The sequence below is a fragment of the Cheilinus undulatus genome, linkage group 23 (genome assembly GCF_018320785.1).
Source record: "Cheilinus undulatus linkage group 23, ASM1832078v1, whole genome shotgun sequence".
Lineage (NCBI taxonomy): Eukaryota > Metazoa > Chordata > Actinopteri > Labriformes > Labridae > Cheilinus > Cheilinus undulatus.
The window spans coordinates 20,682,815-20,705,793 of record NC_054887.1 but is presented as its reverse complement, the minus strand read 5'-3'; the positions used below and the strand labels follow the sequence as shown (position 1 = coordinate 20,705,793).

Here is a 22,979-nt window from a genome sequence, read left to right as displayed (position 1 = left end):
TCTTTTCCCCACCCGTGCCTCCCCCTCATCCATCTCCCTCCCTCCTCTCCCTCGTCTCCTCTGCAGCAGGTAGTCTGAGCCTCCGTGCGAATAGCCTGAGGAGCTCGCCGAGGTTCTCCGCTGTCATTTTAACAGCTGTTCCACTCATCGATATGCCAAGAGAGGAGTGTGAATATGTGCGTGTTTGTGCAGAGGTGATTATAAACTGACAGACTTTGGGTTTTCAATTATAGAATGGAAGAGCAAATTCTGACAGCTCCTCCTGGAAAGACTATCTCCCATGTGAGCGAGTGCAGGCGAACGAGCATGTGTGTATTTGTGACTTGTGTTTTTTTTTTCATATGCTTGGCTGCATTTTTCCTCTAGCCCCGTGAGTGGTTTACTCATGTTTGTCAGGTGGACCGTACATCCCTGCAGCAGCTTGATGTTCACATCACACTGGTGCTCAGACTTCCTCTCTCTCTCTTTTCACAGGCCCTGCTGAAGATGTGACTTGTGGATTACAGCATCAGCTACAGCTAGATCTCTACCAATCGTCACTGCTGTATTTCTAAGAAACTTTTCTCACTGCCACTTCTGGAATATGATTCCCTCATGGGGCTCGGCTAGCTCCATCCCTGGGGACTACTACCCCTCCCTTTTTGACCAATAGGAAGGCCCTACTTCTTAATATTCCCAAATACACATCTTGAGTTTGGAGTATCTTAAAGATCACGTTGCTTGGCTATCATTCCTCAATCATGGAACCACAGTGGAACCCGGCATCCTCCCTAGGTTCTCCCTCTGTCTTTTTCCTGCTCATGGCTACTTCCTACACCTGGCTCCTTCCTGTCACCTCCCCCCAGCGGATCCCAATAGACCCCCAGGCGGCACCTGAGTACGCCCATTCCATCCGACTGGACGGGGACATCATTCTCGGAGGATTATTTCCCGTGCACTCAAGAGGGGATCGTGGCACGCCCTGCGGGGAGCTGAAAAAGGAAAAAGGAATCCACCGTTTGGAGGCCATGATGTTTGCAATTGACCTGATCAACAAGGACCCCGAGCTGCTCCCTAACATCACACTGGGGGCCCGGATTTTGGATACCTGCTCCAGGGACACATACGCACTGGAGCAGTCCCTGACATTTGTGCAGGCCTTGATAGAGAGGGATGGATCAGATGTTCGATGCGCCAACGGAGACCCTCCGATCTTCACCAAGCCGGATAAAATTGTAGGAGTGATTGGAGCTGCGGCTAGCTCCGTGTCCATCATGGTGGCCAACATCTTACGCCTGTTTAAGGTAAGACTCTCTTCCTTAACAGTCACTTTTTAGCAGAGCTTTAGCTTTTCTAATCGTGATTAAGCTCAGAACTTCTGCAGTTGATTGCAATTATTTGCATCCTTTTTTATTGCAATTCAACTGAGACCGTTGATACAGGCTGGAAACAGGGATAAGAGAGAAGGCAACCCATGCAAATGAGGTTCTATCTAACCATTATGCAATCTACGCCACATTCAAAGCTGTTTTTGTGCCATTACAGATTTTTCTACAGTCTTAAGGTTAGGATATATGACTTTCTGTTTCAATAAAACCCTGCTTTTATAGGTAGTGATGCTCAATTTGGAACAATGTGCAACCATAATGGACAATGTTTTTTCCTCTTCTCTCACTGACAGGTAGAGTTTTGTTACCTTGACATGTTTCGACTGCTGAATTCCTGCATCAGAAGAGTCACATGATGTTGCTGTGGCATGTCTTATCAGCTGATTTTATGCAGGATTGCTCATCCCCTGCTGTCCAGCAGCTTTTTAAGGACAGCATCCCAGGTGCAATCACAGGAAGGAAGAAACAGCATGAAAGATAACTACGAAGAAATTGTAAAATTAAGTCTTAAAGGGATATTTTAGTATTTTTGAAGTTTGGCAATGTGAGGTATGTAGCAGTAATAGTATTTTAGTGCGCACTGCTCCTTTAAGAACAACTTTTTGGAAACATACCCAGAAAGCCTTTGTTTTTGTCATTTTTTTGCAATGCAAGAGCACGTGTACCACTGATGGATGAGGGAAGCCATCGAGATTCAGAAACGGGCCTATATGATTACGAACAGGAACGAGGGGGCTTATGTGTTGCCCCACACCTGGGATGCTGTCCTCAAGAAGCTGCAAGACAGCAGGGAGCAAACCTGCATAAAATCAGCTGGTCAGACACGTCACAGCAACATCTTACACTTTTATGAGGAAGGCTGCAGGAATTCAACAGTTGAAACATGTCAAAGTAACACAAACCAAAACCAAAGTTTGCTGAGAAAGACAGTAAATATGCAATTATTTAATGATGATTTTAGATTTATTCTTTTGAGTAGGGAGGCTGGGAAACTTTTAGAGCCTTGTGGATAGGGTAAAAAGAAATAGAGGAAAGGGGCAGGAGAGAGGGTTGCAGAATACGAGAATGAGAGGCGTGGTTGAGGCATCCATAAAAAAAAAACCTCTGTTAGTGTACTTTAATTAATCACGATTAATGCAATTAATCTTGACAGCCCTACTTTCTATGTTTGTGTGCATTCAATTTGCACTTGTCCCTGTCCCCATCCTTCCTGGCGTGATAAAATGCAGCAATGACAACCAATTAAAACGCACTCAGTCTTCATGGAGTTTTCATCGGCAGTAGGAGTGCCACCACTTCTAGGATTTTTTTTCATTCTCCAGCCTGTACATTTTGCCTCCAGACGCCTAGAGTATGGATTTATCTCCAGTGTACAGATGTGTTTGGCATAGACGTGTCAAGATGTGTCAAGTGATGTTTGAGAGGAAAGCACATGTGTGTTTGTTCTTCGGAGCTTGGATCATTCCTGGCTTGTGGTCGAGCCAAATAAAGATGGCTGCCAAACACGGGTCTCAATTACAGCTGAAATCTGTCAACAGCCACTTCATTCAGTGAGTGTGCATGTGTAGGACATCTCTTTGTGTTGGTGGGTGCTCAAACACGTGCGGGCCAATTGGAGCATCCTTAAGAGTGCTTGTGTCGTCCCTCTTCTTTGTGCGCCCCGTGTTTGTGTCCTTGCAGAAGCTCTCAGTAAATGAAGAACTCTCCCTGTAGGTGATGTGCACGAGAGGTTTAGGAGTATGTGTTGGCGTTGTCATCATTAGCCGAAAAGGCCTGATGGATGGCAGCATGATAATGAAATATGGCTGCTGTAATGACGCCCATGGCATTTCACATCCACATCTATCCCACGCTCTATCACAGAAAGAGTGTGCGCTCACTGCCACACCATTCCTACCTTAATTTCTTTCCATATGTTTGTTGCAAAGTGCTTGTTAACAACTACTTTCTGCTTTGAATAGGAGATTTGCACATTAAACAACAACAACTAAGCATGATTTATGTCAGGATCCGTCACAGGAACGGCACTCCAACAGAGCTCCTTTCTGGCTGGCTCGTTCTCATTTGCCTAATGCGATTAAGTGTGTGGTTTTGTACATATGTGCGTATTGTATGTCAGTGTAGGAACGTATCTTTGTGTTTGCTGATATATAGCTGTATGTTTGGGTAAGTGTGCCACTGATTGTGTGTGGGAGTCTGAAGTATTTAGTGAAAATAACCATGCTTGTGTATGTGATGATATCAAGCAGAGGCCTGTGGCAGTGGTATTATATGACAGTAGACTGTATCTCTCCCTGCATGGTTTAACATGAATAATGCAGCATGCATCACAGGCTGTAAATAGTACTGCATGGAGGATACACGCACACAAATACACACAGACATGCTGGAATGAACATATGTCTTTTTAAATGGGCTAATCTGACAGTGCCAGTCACAGCTAGTCGCCCACTCAACACAACGGGCTCAGAAACCATGGCGAGTGTGTGTTTGTGTCTTCTAATCTATCTGCAGACAAAAGAGATTCAAACAACAGATTGTGTGAACAATTCCACATCCAAATCCTCCAGAAAACAGCATTTTTTTCCCTTTTTTTCCGCCAAGGGAACGGCGCTCCCTCAATCACAAAGAAAATCGAGTTGAACCGAAGTTATTGGTGTTCTTTTTGTTGCTGGTTCTCCTTTTGAAGATTATCTCGAACCGTTCTTGCTTTGTGGGATGATACAGAGAGGAGAGAGGGGATGACATAAGATGTAATATGATGAAACTTTCTTAATCCTTGTGGGGAAACCAGGACGTCGCAACGGCATGGCTCAGAGGAAATTCCAATAGAACTTTGCATATAAAAGGAAAAGTGCAATCAGGGGTCATCCAAACACTCTAAGCAGGCTATTTCAACACTGTATTAAAAGAAAATGAAGGGATTCAGTGTTGAGAAATAGCTGTGGATCATTTACAGGGTCTTATTTTGAAGTCTTGGCTCTATCTGCTCTAAAAACAAGACACAGAAGTAATGGCTGAGCTCTTGTATAAAGTATGGCTTACTTTGAGCTTCTTTGATTCCTAACCTGTGAGGTGCTTTTTTCTGTGATCTTACCACATTACCCAATCAAATCGGTCCAATATATCTATCCAGCTTGCACATCTGGACACCACAATTTACTCCATTCATTGTTGCAAAACTGCTCAAGCTCTGTCAGGTTGCATGGGGATCTGGCCTGAATAGCCCTTTTCAAGTCTAGCCACAAGTTCTCTATTGGATCCAGGTCTTGGCTTTGACTCAGCCACTCCAGAACATTCAGAATAGAATAGAATAGCACTTTATTGTCATTGTTGTGAACAACCAAAGGCAGTTTGGCATCTCTGAGAATAGCAGCAGCCTTGTCAACTTGTTATCTTTAAACCATTTCTGTGTAGCTTTCCCTCTGTGCTTTGGGTCATTGTCTTGCTGGAAAATATCTACTCCCAAGCCGTCGTTCTCTTACAGACTAAAGGTTGTCCTCTAGAATTTTCCTATATATTGCTTTAACACCCCCCCCCCCCCAAACTTCACGAGCCTTGGTGAACCATAGTGAGCTCTAGTCCAGATTTAAGGCATTTTATTCAACAGAAGCGTTCTTTGTTCCACTCTCCCACAAAGCTTTGGCTGGTGAGGAACCTGGGCAACAGTTGTTGGATGCAGAGTGTCTCCCATCTCTGCTGCTGAGGCTTTTAACTCCTTCAGAGTAGTCATAGGTGTCTTTATGTCCTCTCTCACTAGTCTCCTTCTTGCACGGTTACTCAGTTTGAGGACGGCCTGATGTAGGCAGATTTACACATGTGCCATATTCCCTTGTGTCTTGATAGATCCAACTGAACTCTGGGGGATGTTCAAGGCCTTTTGTATTCATCCCCTGACTTTCCATGACTTTTTCTCTGAGTTGCTTGGAGTGTTCTTTTGTCTTCATGGTGTAATGGTAGCCAGGGATACTGATTAACCAGTGACACAGTTGTCTTTATACTACAATCAACACTGCACTCAGGCGATCCTCATTTAACTAATTGTGGAACTACAAGCACCAGTTGGCTGGGACTTTGTTGAATTAGGTCAGCCATTGTAAGGGGTTAATGTTTATTTAGTTGTTTATTTTACATTACATACTTTTTTGTTGGATTGACATTTCTTTGTAGAAATCTATTTTCACTTTGAAATTAAACAGGGTCCTTTTGTCTAAAATACCAAATTACATTGACCAAGGCTGATATATACTTTTTATAGGCACTGTATGAACTTTTTCTTTGAATAATTATATTCCAGCATGGGAAAGAAATGCATGTTTTCACATGTCAGATGACTTCATGTCTTGTAATACTCTTAGTCTGTGGCTGTTACCTTTAAAATAAAAGAACAGATACCACTTTGACTCTGTTTGACTTTGCTGGTGGAGCCTAAGAACCCATCAATTCCTCTATGAGAAACTGAGAAGATTTCTGCCCAAATTTCTGATATTTTTGACCAGCTAGATATATTTAATAAAAATAGTACTGATGGGATCATAGTCAGAACAAACCATTAGGCAAATTGAAGAGACGGGAAAAGATTGTATGTTTTATAAGAGTTTCATAGACTTTGTGGAGCTAACTTTTTCTCCAGGCACACATTTGCAATCCTATGCAGCTGTTGAGGTTGTTAGGCTACGGGGGCAGGGCTTTAAAATGATCAGGTGAAAGGGATTGGTTGTGCAGCCAATGGAGAATCCAAAATACTGTCTCAATTTAGATTTTCTTGAGCAAACAGCCCCCAAACACATGACCTGCCATCTTGAGGACCGCCCCAGAGCTGTTAAGCTGCTCTGAGAACAGAAGAACAAGAAAAAAGTCTTCCTGGAAGTCTTTTTACTGACGGATACACCCCCTTATTGGATATCACTGACTGGATGCTGTTGCTCAGTGGACCTTAATGAAACTTTGCAACATCGGTGGAGTTTAATGACACAGAAGAGCTGGCTCTTAAAACAGACATTAATGGACACAATGCACACATATAACATCAGTTTCTGAAGGGTGAAAATGGTCTGAACAAAAAGTTTTCAAGCTAATGCTAGGATTTTTTTCATATGTGTTTGTATTTTTCTGTACCCACTGACCCTGAAAAAGTTAATAGATATTGATTGTGTTTGTGTAATTACAGCAGCACTCTGGATCAGTGAACTTCAAGGCTTTTGCTCACCTTTCAAACTGCCTTGGGGCAAATTTGAGGGCAAAGTTTCAACTGTGCTGTAAAAAGAGTGAATGATAGTGCATCCTGTGCCAAACAAGTATCATACAAATCAAAGTTCTCCATCAGACTCCTTTCTCCAAAGGCAAACTAAAAATATATCACAGATTAAACTCTAGCTGTGACAGGTGTCAAAATACCTCTGCCGGTTTAACCCACATGTTCTGGTCATGCCCTGCCCTGGTAACTTTCTGGACTGGGATCACTAAAGTGCTGTCAGAGTTACTCAGTATCAACCTCCAACCCAATGCAGCAGCAGCAGCTATGTTTGGTATCACAGATAAAAAAGATTCTACTTTAAGGAGACTGTAAAAACATTATTACCTTTATAACACTGCTGCAAATACATCCAAAGATGATCCATGGTATGCTATGCTATGCTATGGTTTGGTATAGCATGCTATGCTATGCTATGCTATGCTATGGCATGGCATGGTATTCTATGGTATGCTAGGGTATGCTGTGCTATGGTATGCCATGCTATGCTATGGTATGCTATGGTTTGGTATAGCATGGTATGGTATGCTATGCTATGCTATGGTATGGTATGGTATGCTATGCTATGCTATGCTATGCTATGCCATGTCATGCCATGCTATGCTTTGCTATGGTGTGCTATGCTATGGTTTGGTATAGCATGGTATGGTATTCTATGGTATGCTATGCTATGGTATGCTATGGTTTGGTATAGCATGGTATGGTATGCTATGCTATGCTATGGTTTGGTATAGCATGGTATGCTTTGATATGCTATGGTATGCTATGCTATGCTATGCTATGCATGCTATGCTTTGCTATGCCATGCTATGCTATGGTTTGGTATGGCATAGCATGGTATGGTATGGTTTGGTATAGCATGGTATGGTATGGTATGGTATGTTATGGTATGCTATGCTATGCTATGCTATGCTATGGTACTGTATAGCATGCTACAGCATGGTATGGTATGCTATGGTATGCTATGGAATGCTATGCTATGCTATGGTATAGCATGCTATAGCATGGTATGCTATGCAGTGCAATGCAATGCTATGCTATGCTGTGCTTTGCTATGATATAGCATGATACTTTAGTGTCCCAGAAGCAGTGAAATATTCACACCAAAAATTACACACAAAAGAAAAAGGTTTCAAAATCTCAGAGAGAAATGACAGCATACTGGAATTTAAAAAAGACTCTGTGTAAAGCCTGGTTGAGCGGTATCACACAACGCTTTGCCTGGTTTCCACAGTGGTCCAGTTTGGTACAGGACAGTTTTTACCAAGGTTTAGGACATCAGCTCTAGTGACAGGAAATCCATCTCTTTTAAGAGATCATTTGGTTCAGCTCAGTAGAGCTGGTTTTTAGGCTCCCATACGACTCTTCATTTTTTAATAGTTTGGTTTTAAAATTTGGATTAAATAAGAACAAAGGATGAAGGAAAGGATACCAGTACTCAAACGGGTGCTAGCTTCCATTTAAACAGGCTCATTCATGTGTGGTACATCTTTACTTTATCTCTCACCCAACAAGGTTTATTCTGTTGATACTACATCACTGTTTCAATTAAAAGTGTGCTCATGACAAAATTATGATTTTTTTTATATGTTCAAGAGGCTCAGCTAGTCTCTTATCTCAAGACTCCTCTAGACTCATGCCCCCATTCATCTGGCTAGAGGTGTAGTAGGAGGTCTGCAGGACTAAATCATTAGTGATTGCGATCACCTCCATGCCAGGTAAATCAGTTAAAATGTGGTGAAAAAAATCAATGTTTTGTATTCAATGCATGTAGAAATTAAAGCGCTAACTTTCTTGTTCCCATTCCTTCCTATGGCTGCTCCCCCCAACGGACGTTCTAACGTTAAAGAGTGAGGAATCAGCTAATCTATGCTTTAATGCTTTTACTGACTGTTTTTGTGTATCAGGGACATCCTCCCTATACCGCAATGCAATGAAGGCGCCTCTTTACTCAGTGACACTCTCACACTGTGTGTCGGACGCTGAAAATGAAATTCAATTCATAAATTGATAAGTGGTGTCTGTCCCCTGGTGAGAGCAAATGGAATGACTTTGCCTGGGGGAATTTACAAAACACTGTCTCCCCTTTCATTCAATCAGCGTCAGTTCCACTTGATTCCACTTGGGGCTTCCAGACACATGCAAACGCACACACAAAACACAACACGCACACATTCTTTTCCTTGGAGAAGACAACTCATTATGTTCGTCTCTGCTGGTGGTTTTACAGAGTTGTGTGTTCCAAAGCCAAGGTCAGAAGCAGAAATCTTTCCCACGCTCTCTACTACGTCCGGCTGTGTAGGAGCTGCTGTGTGAGCAGTGTGTTTGTGGGAGTGTTATTATTCAAGGTTTGCATCCTGGTTAAGTATTTCTTATATGCATCTATCCAGCTGTGTACATATGTATGAGGAAAAATAGCTGCAGACGAGCCTTCCAATTGCTTCCATAATTCAGCCGCAGCCTTCTGTCCTCTCTACCTGTCGGGGGAATTAACTGCTGCACGGTGTGATATCGCTGATGTATTCATCTGCTTGTGTATCACCATCACTATGATTGCTTTTCTGAGGACTGCTCTGTGTGTTGTTTAAGGGGGAAATTGCACCATACATTCTGCGACATGAGCATCCTCATCCCAGGGGGCACTCGTGACACCATGAGGAAGAATCCACAGCATATGCATAAATGGAACTTCCTTTTTGTGAGAGGAAAATCCCTCTGAACAGAGTCTCTGCATGCACATGCAAATACAATCACACACTTTCTACTGTTGAGCAAATTAGAGAGAGCAAATGTTTGCTTAAACCCTTTGAATGTACAGCAGGCTGGGGTTTCTGCACACTTAAAAGCTGCACCAGAACAATCTTCTTTTCAGGCACGGCAACACCCTCTGAATTACAAATCAATTTGCTTCACAAGGATGGCAACAGCTGCATTAAAATGCAATTAACAGGAGACGCTGTAATTTTATTCAGACGCCAATTCAAACCTAATTCCTTGCAGATTTGCTATTATACTCAAGGTCAGGCTGAGTTTGGGATACAGTCTTGTCCTAATCCAGCAGATTAAATAATGGCAGGGAAGACTGCAGAGAGACTATGGAGGAGACTTTTGGAGGAAACCAGGAGAGAGAGAGGATTTAATGAGAGAGGAGGAAGAATAAAAAGAAAGATAAAAATGTGAAAAAGACAAAGCGAGCTGCAGAGACAGCAGTATCCTCTAGAGTGTAATGATGTGGTGTTGATTGCTTTCATTGAAGCATTCTGCATTGAGAGGGTGATGATAATGAAGCCACAGAGCACACTGAACAAACAGGAAAACTCATTAAGACACAAGTGTGTCTCCAGGTTTTTTCGGTGCCAACTTCCTTGTTTGTGCCTGAACGCGTGTGCGTTCCAATGCTTCACTTTCAACAGCGGGGAAATGTAGCCATCGTGACAGACGGGCGGGACGCGATCATCCAACCTCTACTAACGAAGGCAGACTTAATGAGCAAATGGTTAATGAAGGGAGACTTAATTGTCCTTCTGAAATTATTTATTACTTTCATTTGTCGAGTGTTGCCTGGAGATGAGTCATTTACAAGAGCTGTGTGTAATGTGCGAACACGGGCTAAATTGGATTTATTCGCAGCTGAATAGAGCAAATCCTTTTGAACTGGGTTTTGGAAGTGACAAGCAGGAAAGTTGGGTGAACAGTTTTTCCAGGTATTAGGTGCTTGAAATGATGTTAATGTGAAGCTGAGGATGATTATGAAGACTTGCGTAATTTGTAAAAAGTCAAGTCAATTTTATAAGGACATGTAGAGCATCTAAACATCTGAATCAAAGAGCTCCACAATCTGTGCCATGAACACATATTTTCTAAAACTTTTGATTCAGATAAAAACTCCCTGAGGGATCTGTTTTCAGGACATGAAACTGCTGCCATAAACAGAACCTAACAGCTATAAAGTGTGAAGAAACAGGATTGTTTTTATGTAATTTGCACATAGAATAAGAGCATAGACAAACATAATTGAATAAGAATTAAAGGAAGATTTCTGCATTTTTAAAGTTGGGTTGTATAAGATACTTGGCAATAGGTTGTTTGTGATCATGTGATCCAACGCTGTTTGGAAGTGGGGGACAGCCATTAGGAATGAATAGGAACAGAGGAAAGTGAGAATTTAACAGCTCTAAATGGATCTCCATGCTGAAGTCTTGATCAGAAAATTTCTACATATATTGAGATTAAAGCCTGAACTTTACAAAAAAAAGGTGACTTTTCAACACAGTTTAACAGTTTAACTGGGAGGTAAGAGTCAAGAGGAGTCTTGTACTGTACTAAGGTTAGCTGAGCCCCTTGTAAATGTTAAAAAACATCCTCTTTCTGTCTCAAACATGCTTTTGATTGAAACTCTATTATACTACCAACCGAATAAACCTTGTGAGGTAAACAAAGGATCAATTAAAAGCCATTCACGAATGAGCTTGTGCTACCAAATGGCTCTTTTTTTGAAAATATATTTTTATGCCTTTATTCATAGAGGAGGACAGTGGATGGAGTCAGAAACAGGAACAATAGAGTGGGGGAGAGATACGCAGTAACGTAGCCATTAAATAAAGGGGCATCTGAGCTCCTGAACTGGCCCTTTTATGTTAGCTGCGGTGGCTAGCTCCTATTTGCGTGCCAGTTTCTTTTCTCCCTTCCTTTTTGGTTATTGAACTTTTAAAAAGCCAAAGTGGTTCCAACAGAAGAGCCTTTTGAGAACCAGCTCCTTTGAGCTGAGCTGAATGATCTGGATCTCTAAAAAGAGCCAGATTTCCTATTGCAAAGGACAAAACTGGACCATCATCAACTGAGAAAAAACTGATAATTCCAGAGTTTAATGACAAAATTTTGTTGAATTACTTTGAGGAAATGGACCATGCTCAAGCTTTGTGTGACACAGCTTATCCAGGCTTTAGACAAGACTTTTTTTTTTTGCCTGAATATTTCACTACTTTCAGGACACAAAAGTAGCTTAAGAATTGAGATTGTTTTTTTTATTTTCGCGTTTTGAATACTTGACATAGTCTTGAAGGACTCAAAATATGACTTTTATGGTAGCATTTCTCTATGAAGAAATCACCTCTTGCCCCCCAAGGGGAGGTCTCCGCTGCTACATGATGTCATCTGCAAAGAACCTATAGTAATGGCATTAACCTCCAAAGATTTCAGTGTATTGTTTTCAGATGGAATCTTTAACTTAAAACAATGTACACATCACAACTCCTCATTATAATTTCCAAGTTTTTCCTGCATTTTATTGAACTTTCAATTTCCTGAAGTATTTTCACAAGTTGTGTTTGGAGCAAGAAGACATTTTTTGTTCCAGGAAATGATGCTAAGAAATGTTTTATGCAGCAAGAAACTATGAGGTATGGGTACTAAAACTCACTATATCCTCCCACCATGCACACAGAATCACAAAAAACATACATAGACTGTAAGTACACTCACAGCATTCAGTGAAATGTAATTTAAAGTTTAATCAAGTTCTCTGATGGGAAACTGGAGGTCATTAGAAATGTGTTTAATGAAAGTGCTGATGTGTTAATGCGTGGATTTATTTGTGACCACTTGACCATGAAGGTGTGTTTATGTGAGTTTTCCTGAGGCAATAATTGGATGTGTTTGTGAGCAAGATGGAAAAACAGATAGAGTTATCTGCATGAGTGTAGAGGAGCAGCGTATAGAGAGTTATATAGTGGAGTGTGATTGTATCTGTCCTCTTTCTTTCATCAGGTCTGCGAATGAATAGAAGCTCAGATAAGGGACAAGTGAAGCCATTACACAGAGGCAGGCTTTGATTTGTAATAGAAGGAAAGAAACTGATGTATCTAGTAACACTGATGATGGCTCTGTCACATTTCCTACTCCCTAGAAAATCTCTCAGTGGAAATTTTAACCTGCCATACAAATAATAATGGCCCCATGACAAAGTTATGAGTTTTATTCTATCTGTGGATGAGCTTAAGATACTGAAAGTTGACGTACTTCAGCCTTAAGCTTATGCAGTCACTTTATTAGGTACACCTGTTCAACTGCCCGTTAACATACTGTGTGTTCAGGGACACTCTTCTGCATACCAGTTCTAAAAAGATGACTTATTGCTACCTTTCAATCAGCTTGAACCAGTCTGGCTCTCTGGATTTTTTTTCTTTTTCAGAGCATGCTTTTTAAACCCTAGCGATGTTTGTCCATGATAATCGCAGTAGATCAATAGTTTCTGAAATAACCAGACCAGGCTGTCTGGCACCAACAACAATAGCATGTTAAAAGTCACTTAAATCTCTTCCTCCTCCATTCTGATGCTTGGTTTGAACTTCAGCACATCGCCTTGAAGTCCTGACCATGTCTGCAGGCTGAAATGCATCAGTTGCTGCCATGTGATTGGCTGATTAGATTGTGTTAAAGAGCAGTTGAACAGATGTACCTAACAAGGTTAATGTTGAGTGTATTTCATGTCTTGTTTAAAAATGGTTGGCAAAGAGCACATGGGCCCGATGCTCCTTGTCAGTATAGAAGCTGCAACCCTGACTACAGCAAGAATTTTATTTATTTTTTTTTTTCAATGTGATGTCCTACAACTTAGATAAAATTTCTGCTATTAGAACTTTTGAGATAATTGTCCAGAATATTGCTCAAGTTTGAGTAATTTGCTTTAAATGTTTGGAGAATTTTCTATGAAGAATTCGAGTACTTTCAAAATTTGGGGGATATTTGTGTATTTTGCACTGTTTTACTGGAATTTGTAGGGGGAATTTGTTTCATTTTTGTTTGGCCTTTTCATGAGAGTTTTGGGAAATTTGTTTGGATTTTTGGGGGGGGACTTTGTGTGCAAATTTTGAGGCATTTTCATAGGAAATTGTGAAATATATTTGTAGATTTTGGGGGATGAGTGTCTTTAAAATTTGCATGAATTCCAGACAAGATTCTGAGAATTTGTTTGGAATTTCAGGGGATTTTTCTGCCATTTTAATGACATTTTGGGGAATGAATTTGTACATTTTTTTGGTGTGTATTTGAAAAGAACATTTTAAGGAAATTCACTTTGAGATTTTGAGGCATTTGAAAACTTTCAGGATTTTACACGGAATTTTTAGAAAAACATTTATTGGAATGTTTAGACTTTATGATAAAAGTTTAATGGAAATATTTTGGGAATTTTTAAAGATATTTTGGGGTTCCTTTATGGTATACTTTAACAATTAGGTCATTTCTTTGAAATGTTACGGTGTTTTGTGAACTTGGGAAGGGGAAATTTCTCTTTAAGTGCAAATTTAGTTGATGATTGGCCTTAACAAGTCCTTGTGGTCCATCATCAAAATAACAAGAAAAATGACTCAGCCATACCTCTCTCAGTGACTGACACAATTTCTTTCTTTCTTTTTTTTTTTTTTTAATATTTATTTTTGGGCTTTTCATTCCTTTATTACATAGAGGAGGACAGTGGATGGAGTTGGAAATGGGAGAGTGAACAACATCAACTAAACAACTGGCCACAACACAACCAAAACATCTGCTCTAAATCCTATCCAGTAACAGGACCTTCTGGAGATTTATGGATATCGTTTTTGGTCAAAACTATTTCCTGTTGAAAGATGAGGCAGAGGTTTTAAACATCTCAGGTTCAACTTATCCAGAACAAAAAACTAAAATGCATTCCAAACAAATGTTCAGGTCTCGGGGCTATAATGTTTCCCCCCATTTTTATGTATTTATGTATCTATTTAAATGCAGTTTTCATTAATTCTGTCCTTTTTTGTTTCTACTTCTTATTTATAGGCATTTTAAAGAATATTTGTAACAAGTTGAATACAGTATAGATTTAACTGTTCATGGGGGCAAAAATTACCTCAGTCAGATGTGATATTGCACAATAGTATTTATCATTTCTGATCTGTTTCATTGGCTAATAAAGACCCTATTTCTCCAAGCCTTTCTCTTCAAGCTCTTTTGGAGTCCTATAGAGTAGGTCATCTGTTTCAATGCCACGGTTTAAAAAAGCCTGCAAAAGGCCAGCAGTAGGGCAGTTTTTCTGAGGCCGATCTTTTATAATGACCTTTTTGCTATCTGCCGGCAGGACCTTTAGGAGGCAAGTATTATCTCAATTAAGTCCACCTGGGATATTTCTAAGGTAGAGGGAGGTAAGTGAGGCACTGATAGGGAATTCCTGGAGGGGGGTAACTGTTGATAGAGACTGAACCTCTACCAATATGAGCCAGTCTAAGTGAAAGTAGAGTCATTTAAACCTCTCATAAAGGTACAGGATCTACCTAATTACATGTATCTGGTTTTAAGGATCAATTTTTAAACAAATTTAGACTGGAAATTCACAGACAGTTGCTTCCTTCAATAAAGAATATATCTTATCCCTACTTTTGTCCATTGCTGCTTTATATGCAATTAGATGCAGAAGGATTACGGGTAAAACTTGACTTGGAAAGTGACAAGTTCAAAAGGTTTGCTTAGATTTGTCTTTAATTGCCAAAGTACAACAACCAATCACAAAAGATGTTAAATTCAAAAACCAGGGCATATAAACTTATGACAAAAAGTAGCTGATATGACTGTTTAACTTGTTTAATGTCTCCACAACCAAACATGTTACTAGTTGAGCCAACCCTTTAAACTCACAAATACAGTAGGGTGTAAATGTGGTGCTGTTACATAGCGAAGGCCCATGCAATATGCCCTAAGTCATACCTCTGTTTTACAAGACAATATGTCTGCTGTGAGTAAGAGTTGGCTGGAGAAACATGTCAAAGCATCTGAAAATTTCTGGCATTTACTCTGCATGTTTCCTGGGTTTTACAGTATTGTTGCTCTTCCTTAATCATGCTACACACAGCTCTAAAGCATACTGATCAAAGACTTAAACTAAAACTCATCTTGTCGTAACATGAATTCCATTTTAGCTCCCTGATGAAATGTTTCCAGCATGCATGATTTCGCACTGTATGTGCACCGGAATCATGCAGCAGTAATAGGCTCTCTCGTTTGAAATAAATGAACTGGACACAGAGAGAAAATAAGATTGAGGGAGAACTCGCATGGTGGAAATGTGTTTACAGAGTTCGATGCAAGGTATTTGTATATTGACTTATGCCTGCTTATAGTGAATACTTGTTGTCATGCAGGGTTGTCACAATACTAGAATTTAAAACTTTGACACCATGCTAGTAGAAACAAGAAATTTTGATACCTCTTCTGTCACAAAGGAACCAAAAAAGAAGTCCTGTCCACTCAGTTTTGGGTAGTTTATTTTTTACAATAGTCATGAAGTGTACACAAACTCCAGCACAGTGTCTAAACTGCAGAAATATAACCAATATTGGGTGTAAAACTTCAGAAACTGCAGGTATTTTACACTTTTGCATTGACTTTGTTTTGAACTAGGTTGCTGCTTTGTTCTGGCCACATACACACTGTCCAGATCAGCACCCCATATGGATCAGACATTATGGGGCAGTGTTAATTTTGTCGACTAAAACTATGACTAAAACTACTAATTGACAGCCCTTTTTTTCCATGACAAAAACTAGACTAAAAATAACAAAAATAGATCTGTGATGACTAAAACTGACAAAAACTAAGTTTAGTTTTTGTCAAGATGAATTAAACTAGACTAAAATGTAATTTAGTAATTTAGTTTAGTTACGAGATAGTATCTCGTAAAAACAGGAAATTCAAAAATAAATAAATTCCTGTTTTTACGAGATAGTTATGTCATAAAAACGGCAGGATTTTTTTTTATTTTCAAGTGAATGCAATACGCCACCGTACTAACAAACTAACAAACCCTGCCGATCACATAACCTCCTTGGCGGAGGTAATAAACCATTTTTTTTCTTTTTTAGTAATAAGAAACGCAAGTTTATGGAATATTAATAGCTGGATTCCATGTAGCTCTGCCAGATTTGTTGACCCATGTTGTGCTTACCGACGCACTTTAAATGTACACTAAATGGAACTCAGCCCTGATCAACGCGATTGGCTTCACCTGTGCTTTCTCCTAACGTCTACTATTGCTGTAGTGACAGAGGCTCTGTAACATATGATGTCTAGTAGCTGGTTGTGACTTTCGAAGAAAAACGACCTAACAAGTCTCTAAAAATTAACTTTCTATAATCAGAAGTTAAATTTATTCTTTACCCAACGTTTTGTCAGTATTTCCAATGAGCTACTTCGTTTCTTTCAGCGATGTAATGTTAGCATTGTCCTGCCTTATGTTAGCTTAACGGTAAGAGATTCATCAACAACTAAACCAAAGGACTGGGACAGCAAGAAGTACGATGGGCCATTCCTGGATATAAGACAAAATCTTCATCTCCTCAAGGAAAAAAAAACAACAAAAACACAGGGAGGGAACCCTCTACTTCAATGAAAGTGAGTCCAAACTGCCTTTGTCTAGCTTTAAATTCATGCTAACTCAGATGTTTAGGTTGTGAAGGTTGTTTGTGCCCATTGAAGCTTTTATTGTGATAAGCAAAATAAGTTAGCTGCTCAACAACAAACCTTACAACCTTGTGCCAGGTATTAATTGTTTATTAAATCTAATAGTTGTAAAGTTAGCTGTAAAGTTCAGTATCAGCATGTATGGCGGATGTAGTAAATACTCATATTAGGTACCTGGTATATAAGTATGTACCATAATGCTTCATCTTATGAGGCGAAGCGTTAAATTTGTGACTTTTTAAGCAGAGCCAGAAGGCCTATCTCTACTTTATAGCTTTATAGTGTGTTGTAAGGACCGACATGTTTGGTCTGAACTATAGCTTCTTTGACATTTGCACTTAAGAATGTGTTTTTGTGTTATTTAAAGCAATATCTTCAGATTGTCTCAAGGAATGAACCTGTTAACCTTTATGAAAGGAGGAGAAATAGTTTTAATTTAATAGTTACATAAAAAGAGCACAATTTCATTTGTTACAGAGCTCACTGCCTGTCACCGATACTGTTTTTTATTTTGAAGCTTGATATCTCTAGTTGCAGTTCAAATATGTTTTGCAGATGATGCAATCAGAAAAAATATGTTTTTGTCACTAACTGACTATATTAAAAAAAAAATCTGAAAACTTTTTACTGGGATATTGTTTGTTGATTTAAAAAGCTTTATATCAACTCAATACTTTGTTAATTAGGACAATTAATCTTGAAGGAAAGTGGCAAATAATTAATCTTGACATCACTATTCAAAAGAACTCATGACTTTGATCAAATATAAAGTTAGCTCTCAGCATTTTAACATACAAATCTAGTAACAATGTTAACTAGTTAAATACTTAATCAGAATTGTAAATAAATATGAGCTATCTTAATGTTAATATCATGTAAAACAAAAGAAACTTACAATTCCTGTACACAGTTAAAAGTACTAGGAGTGATGAGGATGCTCCATTGTTCTCAAAAAGTTTGCCACAGGTGTGCTGGCTGCCCTTTTTAGCTCTGAAGCTCCACCCATGCAGGAAGTACAGAGGCAGGTAGGGGGTAGTCAGGAAAGAGGGGAGGTTTCCACATATCAATCATTGATTTTAAAATCAAACCAAACCGATCAATCAGTCAAACTAAAAAGATGTAAGGGTAAGAGCTACTGAACCCTGAGAAACATCTAACCTATGTCTGCTCTCTTGTGTCCAGCTGGTGAGAACAGTACAAAGCTAACAGGTGAATAGAGGTCTGTTTACATTTGTTTAATGTCATTTAGGTGAATTTTTCTGTGGGTTTTGAGACTTTTGTGAGGTTTCCAGGCATCAGTTTTTGTGTATATTGTCAATTTGCGTATAAAAAAATCCTGACTGCTGCTAATTTGAAAAAAATGTGAAATATTACAAGAAAGATGTGGAACAGTTGGTGTATTGATGAAAGGAAAATACAACTTTTTGTAATAGAAATGCAATTAAAGGATACCGTCTATGGATTATTAATTATATCAGGAGAAGCTCCAACTATTGCCCAACCTGTTTTCTCTCAATGCATAAAAATAGTGGATGGAACACACATGAAAGGCACATTTTCTTTCCTTAAATTTCTAAATATCCTTTTAAATTTTATAATGTATTTGGAACCCACTTATGTAACAGGTTTGCATCTCAAAAAAAAAAAAAAAAAACCCAATAAAAGGACTCATGGTGAGTTTGTCACATTTGTTCAGTGAGCATGCTGCATGTTACATCTTGCAGACCTATTTGGGTCATCTTTCAGTTCTGTTAGACTAGATCTCTGCATGTACGCACTTGATTATGCAGCTGTGCAGGTGTGAAATTTGGCGTCAGCGTGAAAATTACAATGGAAGGCATTCAAAATCGGAAACAGTGCTTCTGTTGAGTCTGTTCAGTCCATGGGTATTGGCTTACTGTTGTGTTTGTTCGATGTCTCTCTGTGGAAAAACACCAAATGTTGTTGGTTGTTGCAGCATTAGTTGTATTGGAGCAACAAGAAATTAATCTGTGCTGAACAGCTGCCTCCTAATCTGCCTCTGTTATCACAAATGATCTGATTGTTTCTCGCCGGTGTCTGTGAATCGATCTGTGTGCCCGCTAAATGATCTCATTAGTTTGAAGACTTATGGATGCTACCATAAGTGACAGAACCAACACGTGGGTGATAAGTTCAGCACCGCCCTGTGGAGCTGCGTGGGTGGGGACAATGCTCATTAAAGTCCAGACGGATTCTCGCCCTTAAAGTAGACTAAGCAACATCAAAAAGGAAAATATGTTAAGATTTCATCACAATTCCCCGTGTGAAATTAAAATGAGGTATGAATTCTTTAAAAATTAATTGACACATGGTTCACAGATGATTTCTCAAGCCACTTACTGGGGCTTGGACAGGAATTGGGCATTAAGTCTACAGCATTTGAATACATTTTTAATCATTAAGAGGCAAAAAAGTGCTTCATTACTTGTATTCTCCAAGCAGGATTTTAAATGATGAAACTCTAGATCAGTGCTTCCCAAAGTGTGGGCAGAGGCCCACTGGAGGGCCCCAGAGGTACTGTAGGTGGCCCGCAAGAGGTCATTTATGATAAATAATTAAAAATCACAGAAATAAAAAAAAAAAAGACAAAATAAAATCACATTTTAGATTGTCATAAAATACTTGATTACTTATTATTCTGAAAAGTCAAGAAACACAGCCAGAAGCGTTGTCACCTTTTTATCATTTATTTTGTCTGATGCATGCAACCAGTGTCATGATTTAACTGGTGTAGGATTAAATGGTTACCAGGCCTGCCTGCTAAATTGGCTAGGCCCCTGAAAAAGGCCCTCCCCGGTTGTGATTTAGCGATGTCAATACATGTGTTCAATGGCATTAGGGCTAGCATCCAGGCTAACAGCTCCCTCATTTTGGAGCTGAAAAGTGTTTCAAGCTATTTCTAGGTTCTGATGTTGAAATTATTTATTTGTGCAAATTTTTAACCCCCTTTGACCACTTTAACCATCTATTTTAGCTATGTTTATTTGCCACTTTGCATCAGTTTTGTGCATTTTTTACCCATTTTTCCATATTTTAGCCTCTTTTCATCACTTTTTTTACCACCTATTTTTTCACTTTAAACTATTTTTTCCCCCACTTTTTAACCCCTACAGTACAGTACAGTACTGGGCTGCAGCATACTGAAGTTTGGGAAAGTCTGCTCTAGATTACTTTTGAGAGAATTGAAACAAGAGCTCCCGAATATTTCAGAGATGTAAAGATTTACTGATAAGAGTATTTGCGTTTAATTTTGAACGAAAGTAGGACAGCTGTGGAGAGAAATGAGACATGATCGAGATGGCTTCAAAGACTGAAATAAGATACGGACCCTCTTATTTTGTTAAGAAGCGACTGGAAAGGAAGGAAAGGAAAGGAAGTCATAGTCAGTGGATGATGTTGCATATGAATTTTCATTAAGGAGGTTCAAAATGTTTTTCAATGGAAGTAGCAGATGTAAAAGAAGTCATGGAGGGAAATTTGATCAATTTTCCTCTAACTTTTTCCTTATAAAAGTACAGATTCTCCCCCTAATCTGCCATCTTTTTGTATTCTCCCATGCATATTGTTTATTTCCCTTTATTTTCCTCTGACTCTTCCTCTTTTCATTTCCCAATGAGAAGAGGGCGAGGCTTGTAAAAAGTGATAGGACGGAAAGATGCAGGGCAGTAAAGGTGATAGATAAGGAGCAGGATGCAGTAAAACGGTAATCGCCAGAGGAAAAGAGTTCAGTAAAAGAGCAGTGGAAGACTCGGGGGATAAAGACAGGTTGCAGGAGGTGTTTTTACATCTTGCAGCAAAGTTACATTAGATCAGAGAAAACAGGTGGGAGGAAGAAGGAAAAAAGAGGTTAAGTGTTTCCACATCCCTGCTTCCCTGCTCTTGGCGTGCCTCAATCTACTCTGCTGCCTCTCTTCTTCTTCTGCTGCCCGTTCACCATCTCCTGCAGTTCTTTCTGGCAGTGTTAATAGCAGCAAAGTATTATTTATGAAAGAAAGGCGAGAAGACATGGAAAGAACATTAGCAGAAAAAGCCAGGTTCTCCTGCAAAAAGCAGTGTCTTTAAGGGGAGATTGACAACATGCGTGGAAACGTGTTTTAGTGTGTGAGTGTTTAAAATAGATGTCCTCTTTCGGTGATTTATATAGAACATGACATATGCTGAATACAAGACAGTTTTCCTCTCATACACTGCTCTTTCATATAGTATTTCAGCTCTTCATTATTCACTTGGCAGTGATCGATGTAATTGATTTATTGATTGACAGAGAATAAAATGGGAAACAGAGGTTTATTTATAGCATGTTTTGTTTCCTTTATCTTTGTGTGTATTGAGTTGTTATTTTTTGTTGTACAAGGCAGATTTACCAGGGTTAGGAATCTGCATGTTTGTTGTTTGTGGTGTTTGCTTGTGCCTGTTAAGTATGAAAGAAAAGGAGGAACATAGGAAAAGAGTGCATTACTTGCAGGATTTGTCCAATTACCCCCTAAGCTGGAGGTCAAGGAGGAGAGAGTGGGACCATATTTCTTTCTTTTACCCCAATCCACATTCATTGCTTGCCAGGAATCCTCTACTGTCCTTAAGATAAATCTTCCCATTTTCACATCTTCTCACCACAGTTTTTTCTGCTTCCAGCTTCAGAAATGGCACCATCTTCTAGGCCTGTATTCAGAAAATTGATATGGCAGTGCACTGTTAAGTAATCCTTGCCGAATTCATGTACTGATACAGATGTTACAGATTCAATATGACAAATGCTGTGACAGCAGTTTTTAAATACACATGCTCTATTGTGCAGTTGTCAAAAAAGCCAACAGATGGCAGCAAACTGCATGATACTCCAGGTCAAAACTAACAAATATGGACGAGAGCAATCCATTGTACTACTTTGCCCAAACCATAACAGCCCCTCCCCTTTCTGGGGGAAAATATTTGACAGAAATGAACAGTCAGTGGGGAAGATTGGGTCATTAGGTATTTAAAAGCTTAAAATATGAAAACCATATGGTGAAACGGTTGAGAGCCAAAATCGAATAGCAAGTGAGATAAACATACAATGTACGACATTTATAAAAATACTTGCATCATAACTAATGAAATAAACAAAGTCATAGATGTACATGAGTGTGTGTTCAGGCTCCCTCAGTAAAGCTGGACAACTAGTACCATGGTGGGACTGGAGATGTCATAAACTGACATCACATACCTTATGTGTGATGGATCTTAACACTTGAATGTGGTTTATAAGTTAGTTAATGTGTGAAAAATCTGTTAACGAGAAGACAAACTACCACGGAGAAATTGCTAGCTTAAAGAGATGATTCAGTCATCTTTATGTCCATAGTGACATAGTTGTTGTAAGAGGTGTTCCTAATATTTTGACCCTCTAGTGCATGTGAGTGGGGTTAGCAACATATCACAGACTGCTCAATATGATGCTCCTCGCACCAACACCCACTACCACATCAGTAAGAAGCATACAGAAGAATTATCAGCTTTCTGACAGTCACTTAATTTAGAAAAAATATGTAAATATTTAATTGGCCGATATATAGGTTATCTGAATTTTTTATTCTCTAATACCGGCATCGGCCGGTATTGGAGAAAAATCTATATCGGACAAAAAATCTATATCAGTCAGGCCCTAGATGTGGTGTAACCATTCCTTTAGAGGAGTTTACACAACACTAAATTGTGCAATCTTGTTGAGTGCAATCTCAACTGCTATATTGCACCAAACAAGAGGGGGACAAACAGCAAAAAAAGCACACGAATACATGTCTGAACACAGTAATGTGCATATTGTTTAAGCGGTAATTGCTGTGGGATTGAAACTGTGTTGGGATGACCTAGAGAAG

At 39.4% G+C, this 22,979-nt stretch overlaps 1 protein-coding gene across 3 annotated transcripts in view; it reads left to right on the top strand.

Moving 5' to 3' along the window:
- Positions 1-22,979, top strand: part of grm8a (glutamate receptor, metabotropic 8a) — a 351,812-nt gene that overhangs the window by 5,165 nt on the left and 323,668 nt on the right. For 2 of the 3 annotated variants that reach the window (XM_041781265.1, XM_041781266.1), the window contains exon 2: positions 475-1,283. In XM_041781265.1, coding sequence (XP_041637199.1) covers positions 741-1,283 — 543 coding nt within the window. In that variant the 5' untranslated portion in view covers positions 475-740. Of the gene's footprint in view, positions 1-474; positions 1,284-16,699; positions 17,035-22,979 lie in introns of those variants that run through there. The other variant, XM_041781267.1, reaches the window with a different exon arrangement.